The sequence below is a fragment of the Phyllobates terribilis genome, unplaced genomic scaffold (assembly GCF_046119375.1).
Source record: "Phyllobates terribilis strain yellow unplaced genomic scaffold, ASM4611937v1 Scaffold_4__5_contigs__length_816908805, whole genome shotgun sequence".
Lineage (NCBI taxonomy): Eukaryota > Metazoa > Chordata > Amphibia > Anura > Dendrobatidae > Phyllobates > Phyllobates terribilis.
This window is the reverse complement of record NW_027362764.1, coordinates 37,445,319-37,467,570: the sequence shown is the minus strand read 5'-3', so window position 1 is coordinate 37,467,570 and position 22,252 is coordinate 37,445,319. Positions and strand designations below refer to the sequence as shown.

Sequence of the window (22,252 nt, the reverse complement as noted above, 5' to 3'; positions counted from 1 at the left end):
GATAAAACTAAATGAACAAAATAAACCCAGGAAAACAGTACGAAAAGGCTGCTTCTAATGTTTTCCATCTATATGGCCAAATTTAATGAAAGGTGGTGTAGATTTGGCTGGAACGGGCGGGGGCCACCATTGTTAATGTATAATTTTAGTCTGAGACTAAAATACAATGGTGGTCCGTGATCTCTATACCCAGAACCTATTTTATGGAATTGCTCTTTAAGCAATTGCTTGGTATAAAACTGGCTTCACCCTGCCACGTCATGGGGGAATAATATAGGTATAATCTCATTATAAGGGTGACATGTGGCAGGGCTGTGATACGCAGTATTTGCTCAGGACGAGGCGGGGGAGGGTGGCTATTTGCATTGCAGTCACCAGTTTCACCACTTTTCTGGGCTCAAATCTTTATAATAATTATATATGAAGTAAATGCAGAATATTCCTGATGTGGATTTGTGCAGAATGAGCTCAGTCCCCTCTGCACCCTGCTGGGCTGAGGACCCGGTCTGTCCTGTTTGGTGACATTGCTGCCATACCGGCTTGATCCAGGACCAGGTTTATACCAGTGTGAATAAACGCTCCGTTCCCCCTATTACGGCCAGTTATATTACAGACTACTTCTTAATAATCAGTTACAACAGCCATTTGCAGTCACGGCATCAGCCAGGCTTCCTGGAAGTGTCCAGCCCCGGCTCTGCACCCACTTATGTCTCCTCACCCAGTTATGTAGAATTCAGAGTTGCTTTAGCCAAAGGCAAGTAAACTGTTGACTCCCTGTAGCCTTAAACCGCATAGCCAGCGCCCAACTATTCAAAAACTGGAGTAACACGACCGTCCGAAAGCATAATGCAGCACAGAGTATTTCAGAGGTCAATCTTGTGTTTGGGTAAGGGGATGGGGGGAGTAACCTATCCAGCCATAATGATGATAGTGAGGACAGGACCGGGGAATGAAAGAAATAGAGACCAGTATGAGACTACAGCAGAGCAGAGTATTTCAGGAGAGGATTGTTCTGACCTTGTGGCTTGTCCAACAGGGTAATGTGCGGGACAAGTGATATGTGAGAAGAATGGAGACCAATGGAAGGTCACAGCAGCACAGAGTATTTGAGGAGATAATTGCACTGGTCTGGTGAGGGCATTTACATGTCCAGCAGGGTTGCATGTGATGGTGCACTGGCAGTGTTATCAAGCTAGAGAGCAGCACAGAGTATTTCAGGAGCTGTGTGTTCCGGAACATAAGAGAATTCTAAACCCTTGCTAAATTGCCATGTCCCATGCTATAGCAGAGGATGAACCTCATATTGGCTCTATTATACATTGTCATCCAGCTTTCCATGGGTCCTGCATGATACGGAGGACACTACATAGGGAAATAGATTTACCCTTCAGAGTTTTGGTGAAGTTGCTGGCAGCAGGTTCTGTCGTTGTCACCCAGTTTTCCCGGCAATCGGAGAGATTGAAAGAAAAGGATAATTCCAGGGTTTCCTTTATTCTGGATATAGGCCTATGTCTGGTATCTGCTTGGACTTCTCACCGCTGCTGACTCTGAATCTTATTACCATCAGTTTATGATTGTTCTGAGCAAGTGTGGAAACGTCAGCAAGTAAAACTTCTTCATAGAGGTGACCTGGGAGCAGCCGATCATATGACTGCGACCTGTCGGCTGGTAACGTCATGTGACGGTGACCCTGCGCTGCACAGGGAGCAAGAACAATCACGAGATCATATAAACTACTGTATAGTGGTGTAATGTATTGTGTGGGCACTGCTGTATAGTGGCTGCCTATATATAGGGTGTGTGGGCACTGCTGTGTCGTGGCTGCCTATATATAGGGTGTGTGGGCACTGCTGTGTCGCGGCTGCCTATATATAGGGTGTGTGTGGGCACTGCTGTATAGTGGCTGCCTATATATAGGGTGTGTGGGCACTCCTGTGTAGTGGCTGCCTATATATAGGGTGTGTGGGCACTGCTGTATAGTGGCTGCCTATATATAGGGTGTGTGGGCACTCCTGTGTAGTGGCTGCCTATATATAGGGTGTGTGGGCACTCCTGTATAGTGGCTGCCTATATATAGGGTGTGTGGGCACTCCTGTGTCGTGGCTGCCTATATATAGGGTGTGTGGGCACTGCTGTATAGTGGCTGCCTATATATAGGGTGTGTGGGCACTCCTGTGTAGTGGCTGCCTATATATAGGGTGTGTGGGCACTCCTGTATAGTGGCTGCCTATATATAGGGTGTGTGGGCACTCCTGTGTCGTGGCTGCCTATATATAGGGTGTGTGGGCACTGCTGTATAGTGGCTGCCTATATATAGGGTGTGTGGGCACTCCTGTGTCGTGGCTGCCTATATATAGGGTGTGTGGGCACTGCTGTATAGTGGCTGCCTATATATAGGGTGTGTGGGCACTCCTGTGTAGTGGCTGCCTATATATAGGGTGTGTGGGCACTCCTGTATAGTGGCTGCCTATATATAGGGTGTGTGGGCACTCCTGTGTAGTGGCTGCCTATATATAGGGTGTGTGGGCACTCCTGTATAGTGGCTGCCTATATATACATGATGTGTGGGCACTCCTGTGTAGTGGCTGCCTATATATAGGGTGTGTGGGCACTGCTGTATAGTGGCTGCCTATATATAGGGTGTGTGGGCACTCCTGTATAGTGGCTGCCTATATATAGGGTGTGTGGGCACTGCTGTATAGTGGCTGCCTATATATAGGGTGTGTGGGCACTCCTGTGTCGTGGCTGCCTATATATAGGGTGTGTGGGCACTGCTGTATAGTGGCTGCCTATATATAGGGTGTGTGGGCACTCCTGTGTAGTGGCTGCCTATATATAGGGTGTGTGGGCACTCCTGTGTAGTGGCTGCCTATATATAGGGTGTGTGGGCACTCCTGTATAGTGGCTGCCTATATATACATGATGTGTGGGCACTCCTGTGTAGTGGCTGCCTATATATAGGGTGTGTGGGCACTCCTGTATAGTGGCTGCCTATATATAGGGTGTGTGGGCACTCCTGTGTCGTGGCTGCCTATATATAGGGTGTGTGGGCACTCCTGTATAGTGGCTGCCTATATATACATGATGTGTGGGCACTCCTGTGTAGTGGCTGCCTATATATAGGGTGTGTGGGCACTCCTGTATAGTGGCTGCCTATATATAGGGTGTGTGGGCACTCCTGTGTCGTGGCTGCCTATATATAGGGTGTGTGGGCACTGCTGTATAGTGGCTGCCTATATATAGGGTGTGTGGGCACTGCTGTCTAGTGGCTGCCTATATATAGGGTGTGTGGGCACTGCTGTCTAGTGGCTGCCTATATATAGGGTGTGTGGGCACTGCTGTCTAGTGGCTGCCTATATATAGGGTGTGTGGGCACTGCTGTCTAGTGGCTGCCTATATATAGGGTGTGCCGGCACTGCTGTATAGTGGCTGCCTATATATAGGGTGTGTGGGCACTCCTGTGTCGCGGCTGCCTATATATACATGATGTGTGGGCACTGCTGTGTCGCGGCTGCCTATATATAGGGTGTGTGTGGGCGCTGCTGTGTAGTGGCTGCCTATATATAGGGTGTGTGTGGGCGCTGCTGTGTAGTGGCTGCCTATATATAGGGTGTGTGTGGGCGCTGCTGTGTCGTGGCTGCCTATATATAGGGTGTGTGTGGGCGCTGCTGTGTCGTGGCTGGCTATGTGTGTGTATATATATATATATATATATATATATATATAATATTACTACGGTTGAAAAGTTTGGGGTCATTTAGAAATTTCAATATTTTTGAAAGAAAAGCACATTTTTTTTTTCAATGTAGCTAACATTAAATGAATCAGAAATCCACTCTATACATTGTTAATGTGGTAAATGACTATTCTAGCTGCAAACGTCTTGTTTTTATTGCAATATCTACATAGGTGTATAGAGGCCCATTTCCAACAACCACCACTCCAGTGTTTTATTGATAAATTGTGTTTGCTAACTGTGTAAGAAGGCTAATGGATGTTTAGAAAACCCTTGCACAAGTATGTTAGCCCAGCTGAAAACAGTTTGGCTGATTTGAGAAGCTATAAAATTGACCTTCCTTTGAGCTAGTTGAGAATCTGGAGCATTACATTTGTTTGTTCTATGAAACTCTCAAAATGGTCCGAAAAAGAGAACTTTCATGTGAAACTCGACAGTCTATTCTTGTTCTTAGAAATTAAGGCTATTCCATGCGAGAAGTTGCCAACAAACTGAAGATTTCCTACAACGGTGTGTACTACTCCCTTCAGAGGAGAGCACAAACAGGCTCTAACCAGAGTAGAAACAGAAGTGGGAGCCCCGCTGCACAACTGAGCAACAAGACAAGGACATTAGAGTCTCTAGTGTGAGAAATCAACGCCTCACAGCTCCTCAACTGGCAGCTTCATTAAATAGTACATGCAAAAAGCCAGTGTCAACGTCTACAGGGAAGACGCGACTCTGGGATGCTGGCCTTCAGAGAAAAGTGGCAAAGAAAAAGCCATATTTGAGGCTGGCTAATAAAAGGAAAAGATTAATAAGGGCAAAAGAACACAGACATTGGACACAGGAAGATTGGAAAATAGTTTTATGGACAGACGAATCAAAGTTTGAGGTGTTTGGATCACACAGAAGAACATTTATGAGACGCAGAACTGAAAAGATGCTGGAAGAGTGCCTGACGCCATCTGTCAAGCATGGTGGAGGTAATGTGATGGTCTGGGGTTGCTTTGGTGCTGGTAAAGTGGGAGATTTGTACACGGTAAATGGGATTTTGAATAAGGAAGGCTATCATTCCATTTTGCAACGCCATGCCATACCCTGTGGACAGCGCTTGATTGGAGCCAATTTCATCCTACAACAGGACAATGACCCAAAGCACACCTCCAAATTATGCATGAACTATTTAGAGAAGAAGCAGGCAGCTGGTATTCTATCTGTAATGGAGTGGCCAGCGCAGTCACCAGATCTCAACCCCATTGAGCTGTTGTGGGAGCAGCTTCACCGTATGGTACGGAAAAAGTGCCCATCAAGCCAATTCACCTTGTGGAGGGGCGTCAGGAAGCATGGGGGGGAAATGTCTCAAGATGACCTCAGCAAATTAACAGCTAGAATGCCAAAGGTCCGCAATGCTGGAATTACTGCAAAGGAGCATTCTGTGACGAAAGCAAAGTGTGAAGGAGAAAATTATTATTCTTTCTAACAAAAATCATTATTTCTAACCTTGTCAATGTCTGGACGATATTTTCTAATAATTTTGCAGCTCATTTGATCAATAAAAGTATGAGTTATCATGGAAAACACAAAACTGTCTGGGTGACCCCAAACTTTTGAACGGTAGTGTGTGTGTGTGTGTGTGTGTGTGTGTGTGTGTGTGTGTGTGTGTGTGTGTGTGTGTGTGTGTGTGTGTGTGTGTGTGTAATAAATAAATAAATATATATATATATATATATATATATATATATATATATATATATAGTGTGTGTGTAATGTATGTGTGTGGGCACTGCTGTGTAGTGGCTGCCTATATATAGGGTGTGTGGGCACTGCTGTATAGTGGCTGCCTATATATACATGATGTGTGGGTACTGCTGTGTAGTGGCTGCCTATATATGGGGTGTGTGGGCGCTGCTGTGTAGTGGCTGCCTATATATACATGATGTGTGGGTACTGCTGTGTAGTGGCTGCCTATATATGGGGTGTGTGGGCACTGCTGCACAGTGTGGGCTCTTATGTGTTGGTGTTACTATTTCAGAAGTTCATATATGATTTAGCAGATGGACACTGCTGTATTAGCAATATATATGTTATAGGTGCTGCTCAGGGGACTAAAGCTGCTAATGAAATTCTATGACAGTAATATGTGGATGGGCGCCACTCTGGTGGGTCCTGCAGGCCGGGCACCACTATTGGGGACCCATGTTAGTGATACAATAGTATCGGCCTTAATATAGGGTTGGTAGTATGGTTTAAGACTTTATTTATTGCTGCCACTACTACCAATCCGGTGACAGTACTGTGCGGGTCCTTGGACGTGGGTGATTCCAGCCTCAGGGATATTTGGGGCATTCCTGGTCCTTGGTTGCTCGCCACTTGTGCGGTCGCCTCTCCTGTGACATGTGGAAAAGTACCTGATATCTGATAACCAGGAGGAAATAATCCGCCTCCTCCTGTGTCGCTGCCACATGGTGACATGTCAGAACGTGGAGCCTGCTGCGGTGTCATCACACATCTACTCTGGGGTGTGACGTTCACTCCTGACCTGATTTATGGTGTAAGAGCTCGCACTCCTCTGCATAAATAAAATCTCTCCGAAGTTGTTCCTAAAAAGTAGGACTAGTGTCCTGCGAGTACAATGCGATTTTTCTCAAGTAGCATCCGGATGCAATGTGTTTTTAACATCAGCTGTTACATACAGTAATTCTGTCATTTCAAGCCAGTTTTCTAAGTAATAAAGCAATCTAATATACAGATATAGATAGATAGATAGATCGATAGAATAAATAGGATAGATATCCTGTAGATATTTAATGTCTCAAGCCCCCTACATATAATAAACTAGCACCCTTTAGTGCCTTTCATGTGGCACTAAAGGTTGTTTAGGCTTTTTTAAATCTATTAAATAATAAAAAAAAAATGGTGTGGGTTCCCCCTTATTTTTAATAACCAGCTGCAGGCTGGTGTTATTATTCTGGGAAGGGGCCCATATCCATGGATCTTCCCAGTCTATTAATAACAGCTCACAGCTGTCTGTGTAGCCTTTACTGTTTATTAAAAAGGGGAAACCCAAAAAAAAGTGATGTGGGGTCCACACTATTTTTTAATAACCAGCAAAGGCTAAGAAGACAGCTGCTGGCTGATATTAATAGACTGGGAAGGGCCATGGATATTGGCCCCTTCCCAGACTTAGAACCCCAGCCCTCAGCCACCCCAGAAATGGCGCATCTATTAGATGTGCCAATCCTTGCGCTTAGCCTTGGCTCTTCCAGATTGCCCTGTTGCATTGTCAATCAGGGTAATGGTTTTGGGGTTGATGTCCGCTGACATCAAGCCCAGGGGTTAGTAATGGAGAGGTGTCTGTCAGACAACCCCATTACTAACCCCATAGTCAAAATAAATAAACACACACCGGAAAAAGTCCTTTAATTGTAAAAAGCACTCCCCGACAATTACCCTCTTTTACCCATTTATTACCATAATAAAATAATCCAAAGAGATCCGCCATAAATCCATAATCTGGATTTCCCACGACGATCCCTAACTCTGCTACATCCAGAGGCTGGAACTCACTAAGAGTAGCGTGTGAATCCGGCAGCTTTGACAAGCGGTGACATCAGTAAGGTTATCGCAGTTCATCGGCTCTGAGACAACCGTATTATGGATTTACAGTGAACCCCTTTGCATTATTTTATTTTTTTATGGTAATAAATGGGTAAAAGAGGGTAATTGTCGGGGAGTGCTTTTTACAATTAAAGGACTTTTTCGCGTATGTGTGCTTTTCGTTTGACTGCAGGGTTAGTAATGGGGGTGCCTGACAGACACCTCTCCATTACTAACCCCTGGGCTTGATGTCAGCGGAGAATACACAGCTGACATCAACCCCAAAACCATTACCATGATTGCCAATGCACGAGGGAAATTGGGAAAAGCCGAGGCTAAGCGCAAGAATTGGCACATTTAATTGATGCACCATTTCTGGGGTGGCTGAGGGCTGGTGTTCTTAGTCTGGAAAGGGAAAAGTATCAATGGCCCCTTACCAGCCTATTAACATCAGCTTGCAGCTGTCTGCTTATTCGTTGCTGGTTATTAAAAATTGGGGGGACCCCACATAATTTTCTTTTTTCGATTACCCCTTCTTTAATAACCAGTAGAGGTTATGCAGACAGCTATGAGCTGTTATTAATGGGCTGGAAAGATCCATGGATAGTGGCCCCTTCCCAGGATAACACCACCAGCCCCCAGCTGTCTGCTTTCTCTCAACTGGTTATTTAAAAATAAGGGGGACCTCACACCATTTTTTTTTTATTAATATGTTTAATTATTAGCTAAATACAAGTAAAGAAAAATATACATACAAAGCACTGATTATATATTTCACTGACCTATTTTTATCTATTCTATTCTGACAGTTTGGGCTCTGAATTTACTATACTTGGCTGATGAAATGTTTTGGTTTCCTTTGAGATATGTGCGTAAAAATCGGACGGCACATGAATGGTCCGTGTGCCCTGCGCCATTGTTTTTCTCGTACCCTTTACCATTGGCGAATCTCATCTGATATAAGCGGCCACTCGTGGCATGCTGTGGTGTGTATATATATATATATATATATATATATATATATATATATATATATATATATATATATATATATATATATATATATATATATTTGTTTATTTTTTTTTTTCTCAGTCCGATCCGAGCTGAGAAAAAAATCTCAGATGAGCAGGGAATCATTTAATAACATTAGTCAGAGTGAAATCTGGTTTATTTATTTTTGGATTGCATTCGTCCGATTTATACACAGATGAGAATGAGCCCTAAACCTTATATCTGGACAGTTCCTTATATCCAGCGTCTTTCACATAACGTGCAACAATGAGGAACGTACCAGCAGCGTCGTGTGAGGAGCAATGGTGCAAAGTGCTCAAAATAGCTGAAAGTCTGGGGACTTTGTGTAACATTAGCATCTCTGTGGTGACGCTCTTGTTGCTATGGGTGAAGTTGAAATCTCTTTTCGGTTGTCCTGGTTGCTATGAATGAAATGGCACCTATGTGTTGATATTCTGGTTGCTATTGGCAACATCAGCATCTCTATAGTGCCATTCCGGTTGCTATGGGATCTATCAGCATCTTCGTGGTGACATTCTGGTTGCTATGGGTGACACCAGCATCTTCGTGGTGACATTCTGGTTGCTATGGGATCTACAGTGCTGGCCAAAAGTATTGGCACCCCTGCAATTCTGTCAGATAATACTCAGTTTCTTCCTGAAAATGATTGCAATCACAAATTCTTTGGTCTTATTATCTTCATTTAATTTGTCTTCAATGAAAAAACACAAAAAGAATTGTCCTAAAGCCAAATTGGATACAATTCCACACCAAACCTAAAAAGGGGTGGACAAAAGTATTGGCACTGTTTGAAAAATCATGTGATGCTTCTCTAATTCGTGTAATTAACAGCACCGTTAACTTACCTGTGGCACCTAACAGGTGTTGGCAATAACTAAATCACACTTGCAGCCAGTTAACATGGATTAAAGTTGACTCAACCTCTGTCCTGTGTCCTTGTGTGTACCACATTGAGCATGGAGAAAAGAAAGAAGACCAAAGAACTGTCTGAGGACTTGAGAAACCAAATTGTGAGGAAGCATGAGCAATCTCAAGGCTACAAGTCCATCTCCAAAGACCTGAATGTTCCTGTGTCTTCCGTGCGCAGTGTCATCAAGAAGTGTAAAGCCCATGGCACTGTGGCTAACCTCCCTAGATGTGGACGGAAAAGAAAAATTGACGAGAGATTTCAACGCAAGATTGTGCGGATGGTGGATAAAGAACCTCGACTAACATCCAAACAAGTTCAAGCTGCTATGCAGTCCGAGGGTACAACAGTGTCAACCCGTACTATCCGTCAGCGTCTGAATGAAAAGGGACTGTATGGTAGGATACCCAGGAAGACCCCACTTCTTACCCAGAGACACAAAAAAGCCAGGCTGGAGTTTGCCAAAACTTACCTGAGAAAGCCTAAAATGTTTTGGAAGAATGTTCTCTGGTCAGATGAGACAAAAGTAGAGCTTTTTGGGAAAAAGCATCAACATAGAGAGTACAGGAAAAAAAAAAGAGGCATTCAAAGAAAAGAACACGGTCCCTACAGTCAAACATGGCGGAGGTTCCTTGATGTTTTGGGGCATGCTTTGCTGCCTCTGGCACTGGACTGCTTGACCGTGTGCATGGCATTATGAAGTCTGAAGACTACCAACAAATTTTGCAGCATAATGTAGGGCCCAGTGTGAGAAAGCTGGGTCTCCCTCAGAGGTCATGGGTCTTCCAGCAGGACAATGACCCAAAACACACTTCCAAAAGCACTATAAAATGGTTTGAGAGAAAGCACTGGAGACTTCTAAGGTGGCCGGCAATGAGTCCAGACCTGAATCCCATAGAACACCTGTGGAGAGATCTCAAAATGGCAGTTTGGAGAAGGCACCCTTCAAATATCAGGGACATGGAGCAGTTTGCCAAAGAAGAATGGTCTACAATTCCAGCAGAGCATTGTAAGAAACTCATTGATGGTTACCGGAAGCGGTTGTTCCCAGTTATTTTGGCTAAAGGTTGTGCAACCAAGTATTAGGCTGAGGGTGCCAATACTTTTGTCTGGCCCATTTTTGGAGTTTTGTGTGAAATGATCAATGATTTGATTTTTGCTTCATTCTCTTTTGTGATTTTTCCTTGCAAGCAAATTAAATGAAGATAATAAGACCAAAGAATTTGTGATTGCAATCATTTTCAGGAAGAAACTGAGTATTATCTGACCGAATTGCAGGGGTGCCAATACTTTTGGCCACCACTGTATCAGCATCTTCGTGGTGACATTCTGGTTACTATGGGTGACACCGGCATCTTCATGGTGACATTCCGGTTGCTATGGGACCCATCAGCATCTTCGTGGTGACGTTCCGGTTGCTACGGGTAACCGCATCTTTACAGCTGATTGGATTGGAGTTTCCATGGCTGTGGTAGTACATGAGGAGGTTTTCCCCTCACTTTCCTCGGCTCTGTTCCCACAGTACCAGCGCTGGCGTCATGTGTGTGGATGCGCACGCAGTTGTTTCCATGGAGACGCCCCGCACCATTCAGCCATTGTCGATGGGTGACTGCTTCTGAAAGATTCATTCACAAATGGCTTTGACGAGAGGTTAAGTATCAGTGAATGGAGGGGCGCTGTGCGAGCGCCGACCTGGGAACATACATCCCACAGACCCCCTGGATGGACCCCCAGTCTCTCCACAGTCCGTCATTCAGCTTCCAAATCCCATTATCACCCAGCTCTGCAGACTTCGGGGTGAAACCTCTCCTAATAATCCAGCAGCCATGGGAAAGCTGGGTGACGACCGCATTACCAGCTATCACTGCCCTCAGTCTGGACCGGGGTGGCCATGTGTAATAAGTGCCACAAATATAAGTATTGCACAAACCTGTTCATTATACCCCAAAACAAACAGACCCTTAAAAGAAATGCAGATCCCAGATAAGACCTCCTATACTAATGCCAACTCCAGACCAGACCTCATAAACTTATACAGACCCTGGACCAGGCCCCCTTTTCAAATACAGACTCAAGATAAGACCCCCCGGACCAGACTCCCTTAAACTAGTACAGTCCTTGGACCAGAAACCCCGAAATAAATAAATGAACTTCAAAACAGACTTTCATTTCAAATACAGACCCCCTTGAACCAGGGATCTCAAACACACTGAGGGCCAAAATGAAAAACTTGGACAAAGTCGCGGGCCAACTAGTATACAGTATAATGGGTCCTCCATACAGTATAATGGGCCCCACATATTCCTCCATACAGTATAATGGCCCCACATTGTCCTCCACACAGTATAATGGACCCCACATAGTCCTCCATACAGTATAATGGACCCCACATAGTCCTCCATACAGAATAATTGGCCCCACATAGTCCTCCATACAGTATAATGGACCCCACATAGTCCTCCATACAGAATAATTGGCCCCACATAGTCCTCCATACAGAATAATTGGCCCCACATAGTCCTCCATACAGAATAATTGGCCCCACATAGTCCTCCATACAGAATAATTGGCCCCACATAGTCCTCCATACAGAATAATTGGCCCCACATAGTCCTCCATACAGAATAATGGGCCCCACACAGTCCTCCATACAGAATAATGGGCCCCACACAGTCCTCCATACAGAATAATGGGCCCCACACAGTCCTCCATACTTAATAATGGGACCCACACAGCCTTCCATACAGAATAATGGGACCCACACAGCCTTCCATACAGAATAATGGGCCCCACACAGCCTTCCATACAGAATAATGGGCCCCACACAGCCTTCCATACAGAATAATGGGCCCCACACAGCCTTCCATACAGAATAATGGGCCCCACACAGCCTTCCATACAGAATAATGGGCCCCACACAGCCTTCCATACAGAATAATGGGCCCCACACAGCCTTCCATACAGAATAATGGGCCCCACACAGCCTTCCATACAGAATAATGGGCCCCACACAGCCTTCCATACAGAATAATGGGCCCCACACAGCCTTCCATACAGAATAATGGGCCCCACACAGCCTTCCATACAGAATAATGGGCCCCACACAGCCTTCCATACAGAATAATGGGCCCCACACAGCCTTCCATACAGAATAATGGGCCCCACACAGCCTTCCATACAGAATAATGGGCCCCACACAGCCTTCCATACAGAATAATGGGCCCCACACAGCCTTCCATACAGAATAATGGGCCCCACACAGCCTTCCATACAGAATAATGGGCCCCACACAGTCCTCCATACAGAATAATGGGCCCCACACAGTCCTCCATACAGAATAATGGGCCCCACACAGTCCTCCATACTTAATAATTGGCCCCACACAGTCCTCCATACGAATAATTGGCCCCACATAGTCCTCCATACAGAATAATTGGCCCCACATAGTCCTCCATACAGAATAATTGGCCCCACATAGTCCTCCATACAGAATAATGGGCCCCACACAGCCTTCCATACAGAATAATGGGCCCCACACAGCCTTCCATACAGAATAATGGGCCCCACACAGTCCTCCATACAGAATAATGGGCCCCACACAGTCCTCCATACAGAATAATGGGCCCCACACAGTCCTCCATACAGAATAATGGGCCCCACACAGTCCTCCATACAGAATAATGGGCCCCACACAGTCCTCCATACAGAATAATGGGCCCCACACAGTCCTCCATACAGAATAATGGGCCCCACACAGTCCTCCATACAGAATAATGGGCCCCACACAGTCCTCCATACAGAATAATGGGCCCCACACAGTCCTCCATACTTAATAATGGGCCCCACACAGTCCTCCATACTTAATAATGGGCCCCACGCAGTCCTCCATACTTAATAATGGGCCCCACGCAGTCCTCCATACTTAATAATGGGCCCCACGCAGTCCTCCATACTTAATAATGGGCCCCACGCAGTCCTCCATACGGAATAATGGGCCCCACGCAGTCCTCCATACGGAATAATGGGCCCCACGCAGTCCTCCATACTTAATAATGGGCCCCACGCAGTCCTCCATACGGAATAATGGGCCCCACGCAGTCCTCCATACGGAATAATGGGCCCCACGCAGTCCTCCATACAGTATCCGAAATCCGAATCTTTCTCCACCTGGACTGATCATTCTTTCTCAATTCACAGGTAAAATTTGTATTCAGTGAAGACAGACTGTTACATTACTGAGAGAGATTACCGTTGGTGCTCATGAAGTTTTATGAAGAACTGTAACTGTTTATTTCAAGAGACCTTTCAGCACAATGTCTGTGTCGCCTCCAGCTCCTCCCTCGACTCCATAGTTTTGAAAGCACAAACTGTCATCTCCTATCTCAGTAATGGGGAAAGTCCGTCTTCACTGAATACAGATTTTACCTATAAATTGAGAGTGAAAGATCAGTCCAGAAGAAAGAAGCAGATTTCACTGATAAAATGGATTACAAGGTTTGTTATTTTCACGTCTACTATTAATGTCTGAAATAAAAATTAAAATGACTTTTACTCCTTAAGTGCACACAATGTCATTTAAACTTTTTCAAGCAGGAAACTGCCGGCTGTGTTTGTTCTAAAGCGTCTTCTTTGACATGTGTTCAGTTGTTTTTTTGCAGCGGCTACACCGCGAGCATGTATATGGTGAGCAGCTTCCAAGTGGCGGTCGCCTGGAGAATGGACCGGCACATACCCTAATGACGCAGGGTCCCTGCTCTCATTTTTTTTTAATTTTAAGGTTCTTGGGAAAACTGTGTGATGAGAACAAATTAAGAGCTTCAGACATCAGTGATTTTTCTTGCGCTCTTCTGTGTTTTTGATCAGAGTTTGGTCAGTGTCAGTTTTTGCCATCGGTTTGATCAGTTTCATCAGGTTTTTCTCGAATGAAAAAACAAAAACAAATGATGGAGGTTTCTCCAGCTTCTCCCATCAGTCTGTGAAAAACAAAAAGCGCTCGGATGGCATCAGTGTTGTGTGTTTTTTTTTTTTCACGGACCTATAGACTTGCATTTGCGAGTTTGATCCAAGATCAGATCTAAATCAGATCAGGAGACAAATTCTCCTTGAGGCTATGTGCCCACGATGCAGAAATGCTGCATATTTTTTCCGCTTCTCCCTGGCAGGAAAAACGCATGCGGATTTTACATGCGTTTTTCCTGCCAAGTAGAAGCGTTTGTCAAGCGTTCTTCACATGCATTTCTGAATGCGGGTTATCAAGCGCTTTTAGCATCACTTGGAAAAGTGCTTGACAACTTGGCCACACTATATAAATCCATGCAACCGACAGTGTGACCAAGTAATAGTTAGAAAAAAAAAAAGAATAAGAATGGTAAAAAATAAAGATTATACTTACCTTCCGATGGCCCGTGGTTTCTTCTCCCGTTTCCGGTCTCTTCTACGGCTCGCGGTGGTGTGAAAGGACCTGCCATGACGTCATTTAGTCATGTGACAGGTTGTAATGACCGGAGGTCCCAGAGAGATCCAGTGAGTCACAAACCGAGACAGAGACAGAAATAAACAACACTTTCTTTACTAAAACAGGGATTGTACTAAAACTCAGTATTGCATGAATCAGTCTCAGGTTCTGCCTGGGACACTGTGTGTATTAAGTAGAGACAATCAGCAAGAGCTGAAATCAATGTGCCAATCTCAAGGTTTCCAGCTTGTGTGAATTATTCTAGAGATCTGGAACAATTTTACCTAAACAACATGTCAGTCTAGTGAGGGCGGTCTATGGGGACCCCCTGAGATGGCACACTGCATACAATCCTACCACTATGAACAATAATAATGCATGAAACTGTATCCATTTCTCTTATACCCTTATTATCAGGATATCCGGATATCTTAAAGTTATGGTACCGTTAACCTCAGATGCAGTCTATCACAGGCCTGTGAATCACGGTGGCTGCAGCTAGTCCCGGAAAACTTTGGCGCCAAAACAAAAACAAAGTTCACAAAACAGCAAAAATTCCTTGTCTTGTCGGCCGATGCCGAGCCCACACGCCGGGGACTTTAGTCCTGTAGCCTCAGATTAAGGTCTGGGAAGATCTCTTCACAAAGTCTTGTCAATATCCTCTCAGTGGAAATGACACCAGAAACCTTCTTTCCTCCCGAAGTCTCTCACTGTTATCCAGTACACCATCCACGTGCTCCGTCACAGAAATGGATTACTCAGTCCCTTCATCACTCGACATGTGACTCCTTCAGCACAAAGTCTATAATCCACTCAGCATGGACCTCCACAAAACTCCACAGAGCCACACAGCTTCCCCAGCTCAGCACTTGTCCTTAAACAGAGAAAAGGGGTAAACAAACTCCACATGGAGGAGTGTAAAGACAGCGTCTTATTGCAGCTCCTTTTCACAGACTTCCTGTCTAGACTCACACATCAGACACTCTCAGAATACACACAGTTTCTAGCACTGCCCCTCCTCTGAGCCCAGCCAGGCTAAAGTCACAGGGTCCTAGTGCTCTCCTGCTGTTATCACATTTCACACTCTCACAAGGTCACGCAACCGCTGACGTCAGCAGTCGCGTGACCTGTCACATGACTGAATGACGTCATGGCAGGTCCTACACACCACCGCGACCCATACAACAGACTGGACGCATCGTACAGGAGGCCGGGGGCCATCGGAAGGTGAGTATAATATTTATTTTCTTTTATTTTTAATTCTTTTTTTTTTTTACAGATACCATGGTACTCGGGTCTGGTGGAGAGTCTCCTCTTCTCTTCTCAAAACCCGGGTACCATCCGTACATAGAATCGCTTAATATCCGCTTGTGCACATGTAGTCATGCGGATATTAAGCGATTTCAATGCAAGTCAATGGCGGCAATTACGCTGCGTGTCCGCAAAATTAATGGACATGCTGCGTATTTTTCCGCAATGATAATCCGCAGCGGAAATTTGCGCAGCATGTGCACAGCACATTCCGATTATCATTGGGGACCATGGGGCACGTATTACCAAGCGTTTTTTAAGCGTTTTCGCTGTGGAAATTCCGCGGCAAAAAACGCTTGAAAAACGCATAGTGGGCACGCAGCCTTAATTTGTGCGGAACACTCAGTCAGCAAAAATACCTGTACATGTGAACAGCTACGTAGACTGTAATGGGTACAAATTCCAGCTGTGAAAAACACTGATAGAACTTGTACGGAAAAAAACTGACATCTAAATGAACCTTGGGGTATGTGCGCATGGTCAGTATTTTGTACAGAAATTTCTGCACCTCTTGGCGGTAAAAACTCTACGGAAATTCCGTGTGTGTTTGATGCGTTTTTACCATGCATTTTTGCCAATGCATTACATAGGAAAAACGCAGGCAAAAACGAACAAATAATTGACAGATTTAAACGCACATGAAATCCTGTCAGGAAAATTCCTGATCATGTACACAGATTTTCAAAATTCTCAAAGGCAATGCTGGCAATAAGGATTAACATATGTTTTTGGGGCCAATTCTGCGTGGAAAAAAAATGCATAAAAAAACTCACCATGTGCACATAGCCTAATAGGTAGTGGCACATCTTTCTTAGACACCAGAACGGCAAAGCAGCCAGATTGTCCATGTATATATTAATATTCGGGAAAGCTGTGTGGCCCAGGGGCAGACATATCATTGCTGCAACCTGTGCAGTCGCAAAGGGGCCCAAGAGTTAAGGGGGCCACCCTCATCTCCAGTGCAGGTGGGCTTGTGCATTATGATGAACTGTAAAGGGCCCATATATTGTTCTTTCGCAGGGCCCACTTCTATCTGTGTTTGGCCTTTATTCACTCAGCTTTCCTAGAGTCCTGAGTAGCAGAGTTACCTAGCCATGTAATGATACTTTCCCTGCTCAGATTTGCAATTCCGGATCCATACAAAGCCCAGTGATAGAGGATGGCTAAAGGTGACATTGGATGACACCCAGCTTTCCCGGAAACAGGACAGATGAGATTTTTTTTTTCGTGCTCTTTATCAGTTTGTTTGGTATTTCTGCAGAATGTGGCATTTGCAGCAGATCAGGCCTGCGATGACCTCTGTGAATGAGGACTGTGACTAAGCTGCTGCTTTATTGTGCTGTAATTCCGGGTTCAGACACAACCGCCTATTGTCCCTGACGGCCAGGACTGAGATGGATTGTGCTATTTCACGGTGCATTTCCCTTCAGAAACTTTTCGTACGATCCCCCCCCCCCCCCTCTCTGTGGTCACAGGGATGAGATTTACCTCTGATTATAATATTTTTCAATATGAGAACATTTGTCCGTAAATAAACAGAGACAGAAACATAGTTGCAATCATAGAATCTTCACCTTTAAAGGGGAATTTCCTTTTTTTTATGGCAACTCTTCACAGTTAAAATCTACAGGAAGAAAAGGATGAGTAACTTGAAAATACTTTCCTTATCTGGTACTGATCTGCCCTGTTCTCCATTCACACCCAAAGAGACGGATGGTTCCGACTTTGACCTCTATGTGGTTTTATATCTGAGTCCTGATGGGACCTATAGTGTCAGATTGTATAATTCCCTGGTCGCAGCAGAATTCTGATTTTAGTTTCCTGTGTGAATTGAGGATAAAATATCCTATAGATAAAAAGTAGAACAGGGGAAGTAAAAAAATGTTTTCTTAAAGGGTGTTTATACTTTTACAACTAATAATCAATTGCAAATGTAAAAAAAAAAAAAAGAAAAAAACAACTCGTTTTGTGGCTCCTGTGCAGACTACAAAAAAAACCCTGCAGTCTAATTTTGTCTTCCTGTGTTATTCCAATTCCATTCTCCCCTCTTTGTGTCATAAAAAATGACATCAGGGGCAGACTACACAAAGTGTGTAGTCTGTCGCCGTGGTACCACATAGTTCTGCATAGGAGCTGTTTACACAATGTTTGAGATTTTGAATGGAGCCCTATAGTTACGGTAAGGTTCTGCTTTGCTGTTCCTGTAGGACTGTTACTATGGGGTCTCGTAGGGTCGTCATGTAAATTGACGTCTCTCCTGGTCCCTCTTTTATCCTGTTCCAGAGGAAATGCTGGAAATGTCTGTAGGGAAGAGGACATCCTCTCCAGCCACATAATGTACTCGATCCCAGCAATCCATCACTGGGCGCTGGACAAGACCAGGAAACTGAAGTTTTTACTTTTTTTTTATTTAAGCAAACGCTCAGGACTGATGTAGCAGAGCTGGATGTGTCATTGCAATTTTTGACATTTCATTGTTGATGCATCTCTTTGCGGAAATATCAGTTTGTGCAATGGATAGTTCTGAAAAGTTTTTAATACGCTGTTCATAGTTGTCAAGATTTCTCCTTGCTGTCTGTGAATACGTTGCGTGCATGTTCACTTCTCACAGTTGAGGGTTTATTTCAATGTTGGTGTGACAATAGGGTAGTGTGACATTCGAGGTCACATCTGGATTTGTGGGAGGGGGGGGGGGGGATTGTATCGAATCTAGACAATACTCGGTGAGTTATTGTCTGGTCCCCAGATACATTATAACAAAACTAACACGGCAGGAGGGGGGGATTGTGTGGGATCTGGGGAGTTTTTCTAGACTAGATGCAGCTTCGGCTCAAAGCCAAGAAATTGAGTTATCCTGCAGGTACCCCCAAAAATACTGACACGAAAGCTAATATATGAGGAGCCGATGTCCTCCTGCTAACGCAGAATCCGTGAGTCACGTATGTGGTCATCCAGTGACACGGGGCTGATGTGTCAGATGACACTCCGTCCTTATCGGAGAAGTTATAACCATGTAACAGAAGATATTGTAATGCAACAGGTGGTGTTAGAATGTAATGGATAATACTAATGTAGCAGGTTACATCTATATTATTATTTCTGTTACATCAAGAAACTATTTGTTGTTACATTATAAAAACTACAGTCATATTAGTATAAATGCAACACTACTACTAATAATATAATATAACAAAAGTTATTATAATTGAAAGTATTTAAGTGCTTGGCTGAAGTCTTCAAATATGATAAAGTTCTAAAAATGTAAATCCTCTTGTATACCTGCTTTTGGAAAGATGAATGGCACCCGATATGACTTTTAAATGACATGTATACCTGGATAAATGTGTTGTCCCACTAAAGGAACCTATGACCAGTCCTCAAGATGAAGAAAGCCAAGTACAAGAGTCGACTGTCTTCGTCAGTACCATGGACTTTGTATGGCGTCGTAGTGCCGTTTTTTTCTGTCAGTGTGATCAGTGCGGGTCCCAATCGTAGGACCTTGTGAATAGAGGATAGCTTTTGAGTGCAGGAAAACTCCTTTAAGTAAGGATACATCTATCCTCCCTTCTTTACAGTGCTTCATAACTTTGCGAATTTTATCATTCAGGATTCCGGAGAAGCTTTGTGTCCTTTACAGTTACATAGATGACTCTCTCTGCTCTTTTCTAGATGGTCAGCCTTCTGCTGATTGGCGTTGCCGCCTGGGGGATTGAATTTGGTCTCATCTCCAGCCTGCGAGTGGTCGGAGTCGCTGTTGCTGTCGGGATCATCCTGTTCCTCATTGCCCTCATAGGGTTAATTGGAGCCATTAAACATCACCAGGTGTTACTGTTCTTTGTATCCTTTCACATTCGCCGTTCATGTGTTTCGTAACGTGTCTGAACTTTATAACGTCAATATCTATACCCGATGCAACGTCAGGAAATTCTGCAACCAAGGTGTCGACCTAAATCCTAAGGTTACTGGTGATTCTCAATGACACGTTTGCGCTATCGGAATGTGAAACCCATGACTATACAGTGCCATGAAAAGTATTCATACCCCGTGAACTTTTCCACATTACACCCACAAGCTTAAATGTATATTATTGCGATATACCAACACATAGTAGCAAGTATTTGTGAAGTGTCAAGGAAATGAAGCATGGTTTTCTAATTATTTTAAAAGTGTAAATCTGAAAATTGGCGTGCATTTGTATTCAGCCCCCTGTAGTCTGATATTTTGCAGGACCATCTTTCGCTGCAATTACTGCTGCAAGTCTTTTGGGGCCTCTCTATACCAGCTTTGCACATCTATAGGCTGAATTTTTTGCTCATTCCTCTTGGCAAAATAACTCTAGATTCTTCCATGAACCATGTAGGTGACGCAGGAAGTATGTGGAACAAGGGGCTCTGGTCAGAAGAGACCAAACTGGAACTTCTGGGGCTAAATACAAAACGCTTTGTGTGGTGGAGACCTAACACTGCACATCACCCTGAAAATACCATCCCCACCGTCACACATGGTGGAGGCTGCATCCTGCTGTGGGGATGCTTATCTTCAGCAGGTGCAGGGAAGCTGGTAAGAGTTGATGGGAAGATGGATAGAGCTAAATACCGGGCAATTCTAGAAGAAAACCTGTTTAAAAACTGCAAAAGACTTGATACTGGGGTGTAGGTTCACCTTCCAGCAGGACAATGACCCTAAACATCCTGCCAGAGCTACAATGGAGGGTTTAGATCAGAGCATATTCATGGGTTTGAACGGCGCCGTTACAGTCCAGACCCAAATCCCAGAGAATCTGTGACAAGACGTGAAAATTGCTGATCAGACGTCTCCATCCAATCTCACTGGGCGAGAGCGAGTGTGCAAAGAAGAGGCAAAATGTCACCTCTAGATGTGCAAAGCTGGAGAGACAGACCCCCAAAAGACTGCAGAGAAAGCTGGAGAGACAGACCCCAAAAGACTGCAGCAGGAATTACAGAGAAAGGTGGTTTTACAAATCATTGACTCAGGAGCTGAATACCAATGCACCTCATAATATTCAGATAAATATTTAGAAAACCCTGTATCATTAGATTTTTGTGAAGTGTAAAGGAATTACTTTGTGTTGGTATATCACATACAATCCCAATAAAATACATGTAAGCTTAGGGGGGGAATGTGAAAAAATGTGGGAAAGTTCACAGAGTATGAATACTTTTCAAGACACTGTAACTGGATCCGCCACCTAGTGGTGACTGTATAAATCTGTATGTAGAGAGCTCCCCCTAGTGGTGACTGTATAAATCTGTATGTAGAGAGCCCCCCCCCTAGTGTTGGCTGTATAAATCTGTATGTAGTGAAATCCCCCTAGTGATGCCTGTACAAATCTGTATGTAGTGAGCTCCCTCTAGTGGTGGCTGTATAAATCTGTATGTAGTGAGCTCCCCCTAGTGGTGACTGTATAAACCTGTATGTAGTGAGCTCCCTCTAGTGGTGGCTGTATAAATCTGTATGTAGTGAGCTCCCCCTAGTGGTGGCTGTATAAATCTGTATGTGGTGAGCTCCCTCTAGTGGTGGCTGTATAAATCTGTATGTAGTGAGCTCCCTCTAGTGGTGGCTGTATAAATCTGTATGTAGTGAGCTCCCTCTAGTGATGGCTGTATAAATCTGTATGTAGTGAGCTCCCCCTAGTGGTGACTGTATAAATCTGTATGTGGTGAGCTCCCTCTAGTGGTGGCTGTATAAATCTGTATGTAGTGAGCTCCCTCTAGTGGTGGCTGTATAAATCTGTATGTAGTGAGCTCCCTCTAGTGGTGGCTGTATAAATCTGTATGTAGTGAGCTCCCTCTAGTGGTGGCTGTATAAATCTGTATGTAGTGAGCTCCCTCTAGTGGTGGCTGTATAAATCTGTATGTAGTGAGCTCTCTCTAGTGGTGGCTGTATAAATCTGTATGTAGTGAGCTCACCCTAGTGGTGGCTGTATAAATCTGTATGTAGTGAGCTCACCCTAGTGGTGGCTGTATAAATCTGTATGTAGCGAGCTCCCTTTAGTGGTGGCTGTATAAATCTGTATGTAGCGAGCTCCCTCTAGTGGTGGCTGTATAAATCTGTATGTAGTGAGCTCCCTCTAGTGGTGGCTGTATAAATCTGTATGTAGTGAGCTCCCTCTAGTGGTGGCTGTATAAATCTGTATGTAGTGAGCGCCCTCTAGTGGTGGCTGTATAAATGTGAATGTAGTGAAATCCCCCTAGTGATGCCTGTACAA

The 22,252-nt window shown here is 44.4% G+C and overlaps 1 protein-coding gene across 1 annotated transcript in view; it reads left to right on the top strand.

The window, feature by feature from the left end:
- The window catches only part of TSPAN13 (tetraspanin 13), a 31,926-nt gene that overhangs the window by 3,025 nt on the left and 6,649 nt on the right, over nucleotides 1-22,252 (top strand). The window contains exon 2 of the mRNA XM_073677265.1: nucleotides 19,693-19,860. Coding sequence (XP_073533366.1) covers nucleotides 19,693-19,860 — 168 coding nt within the window. The remainder of the gene's footprint in view (nucleotides 1-19,692; nucleotides 19,861-22,252) is intronic.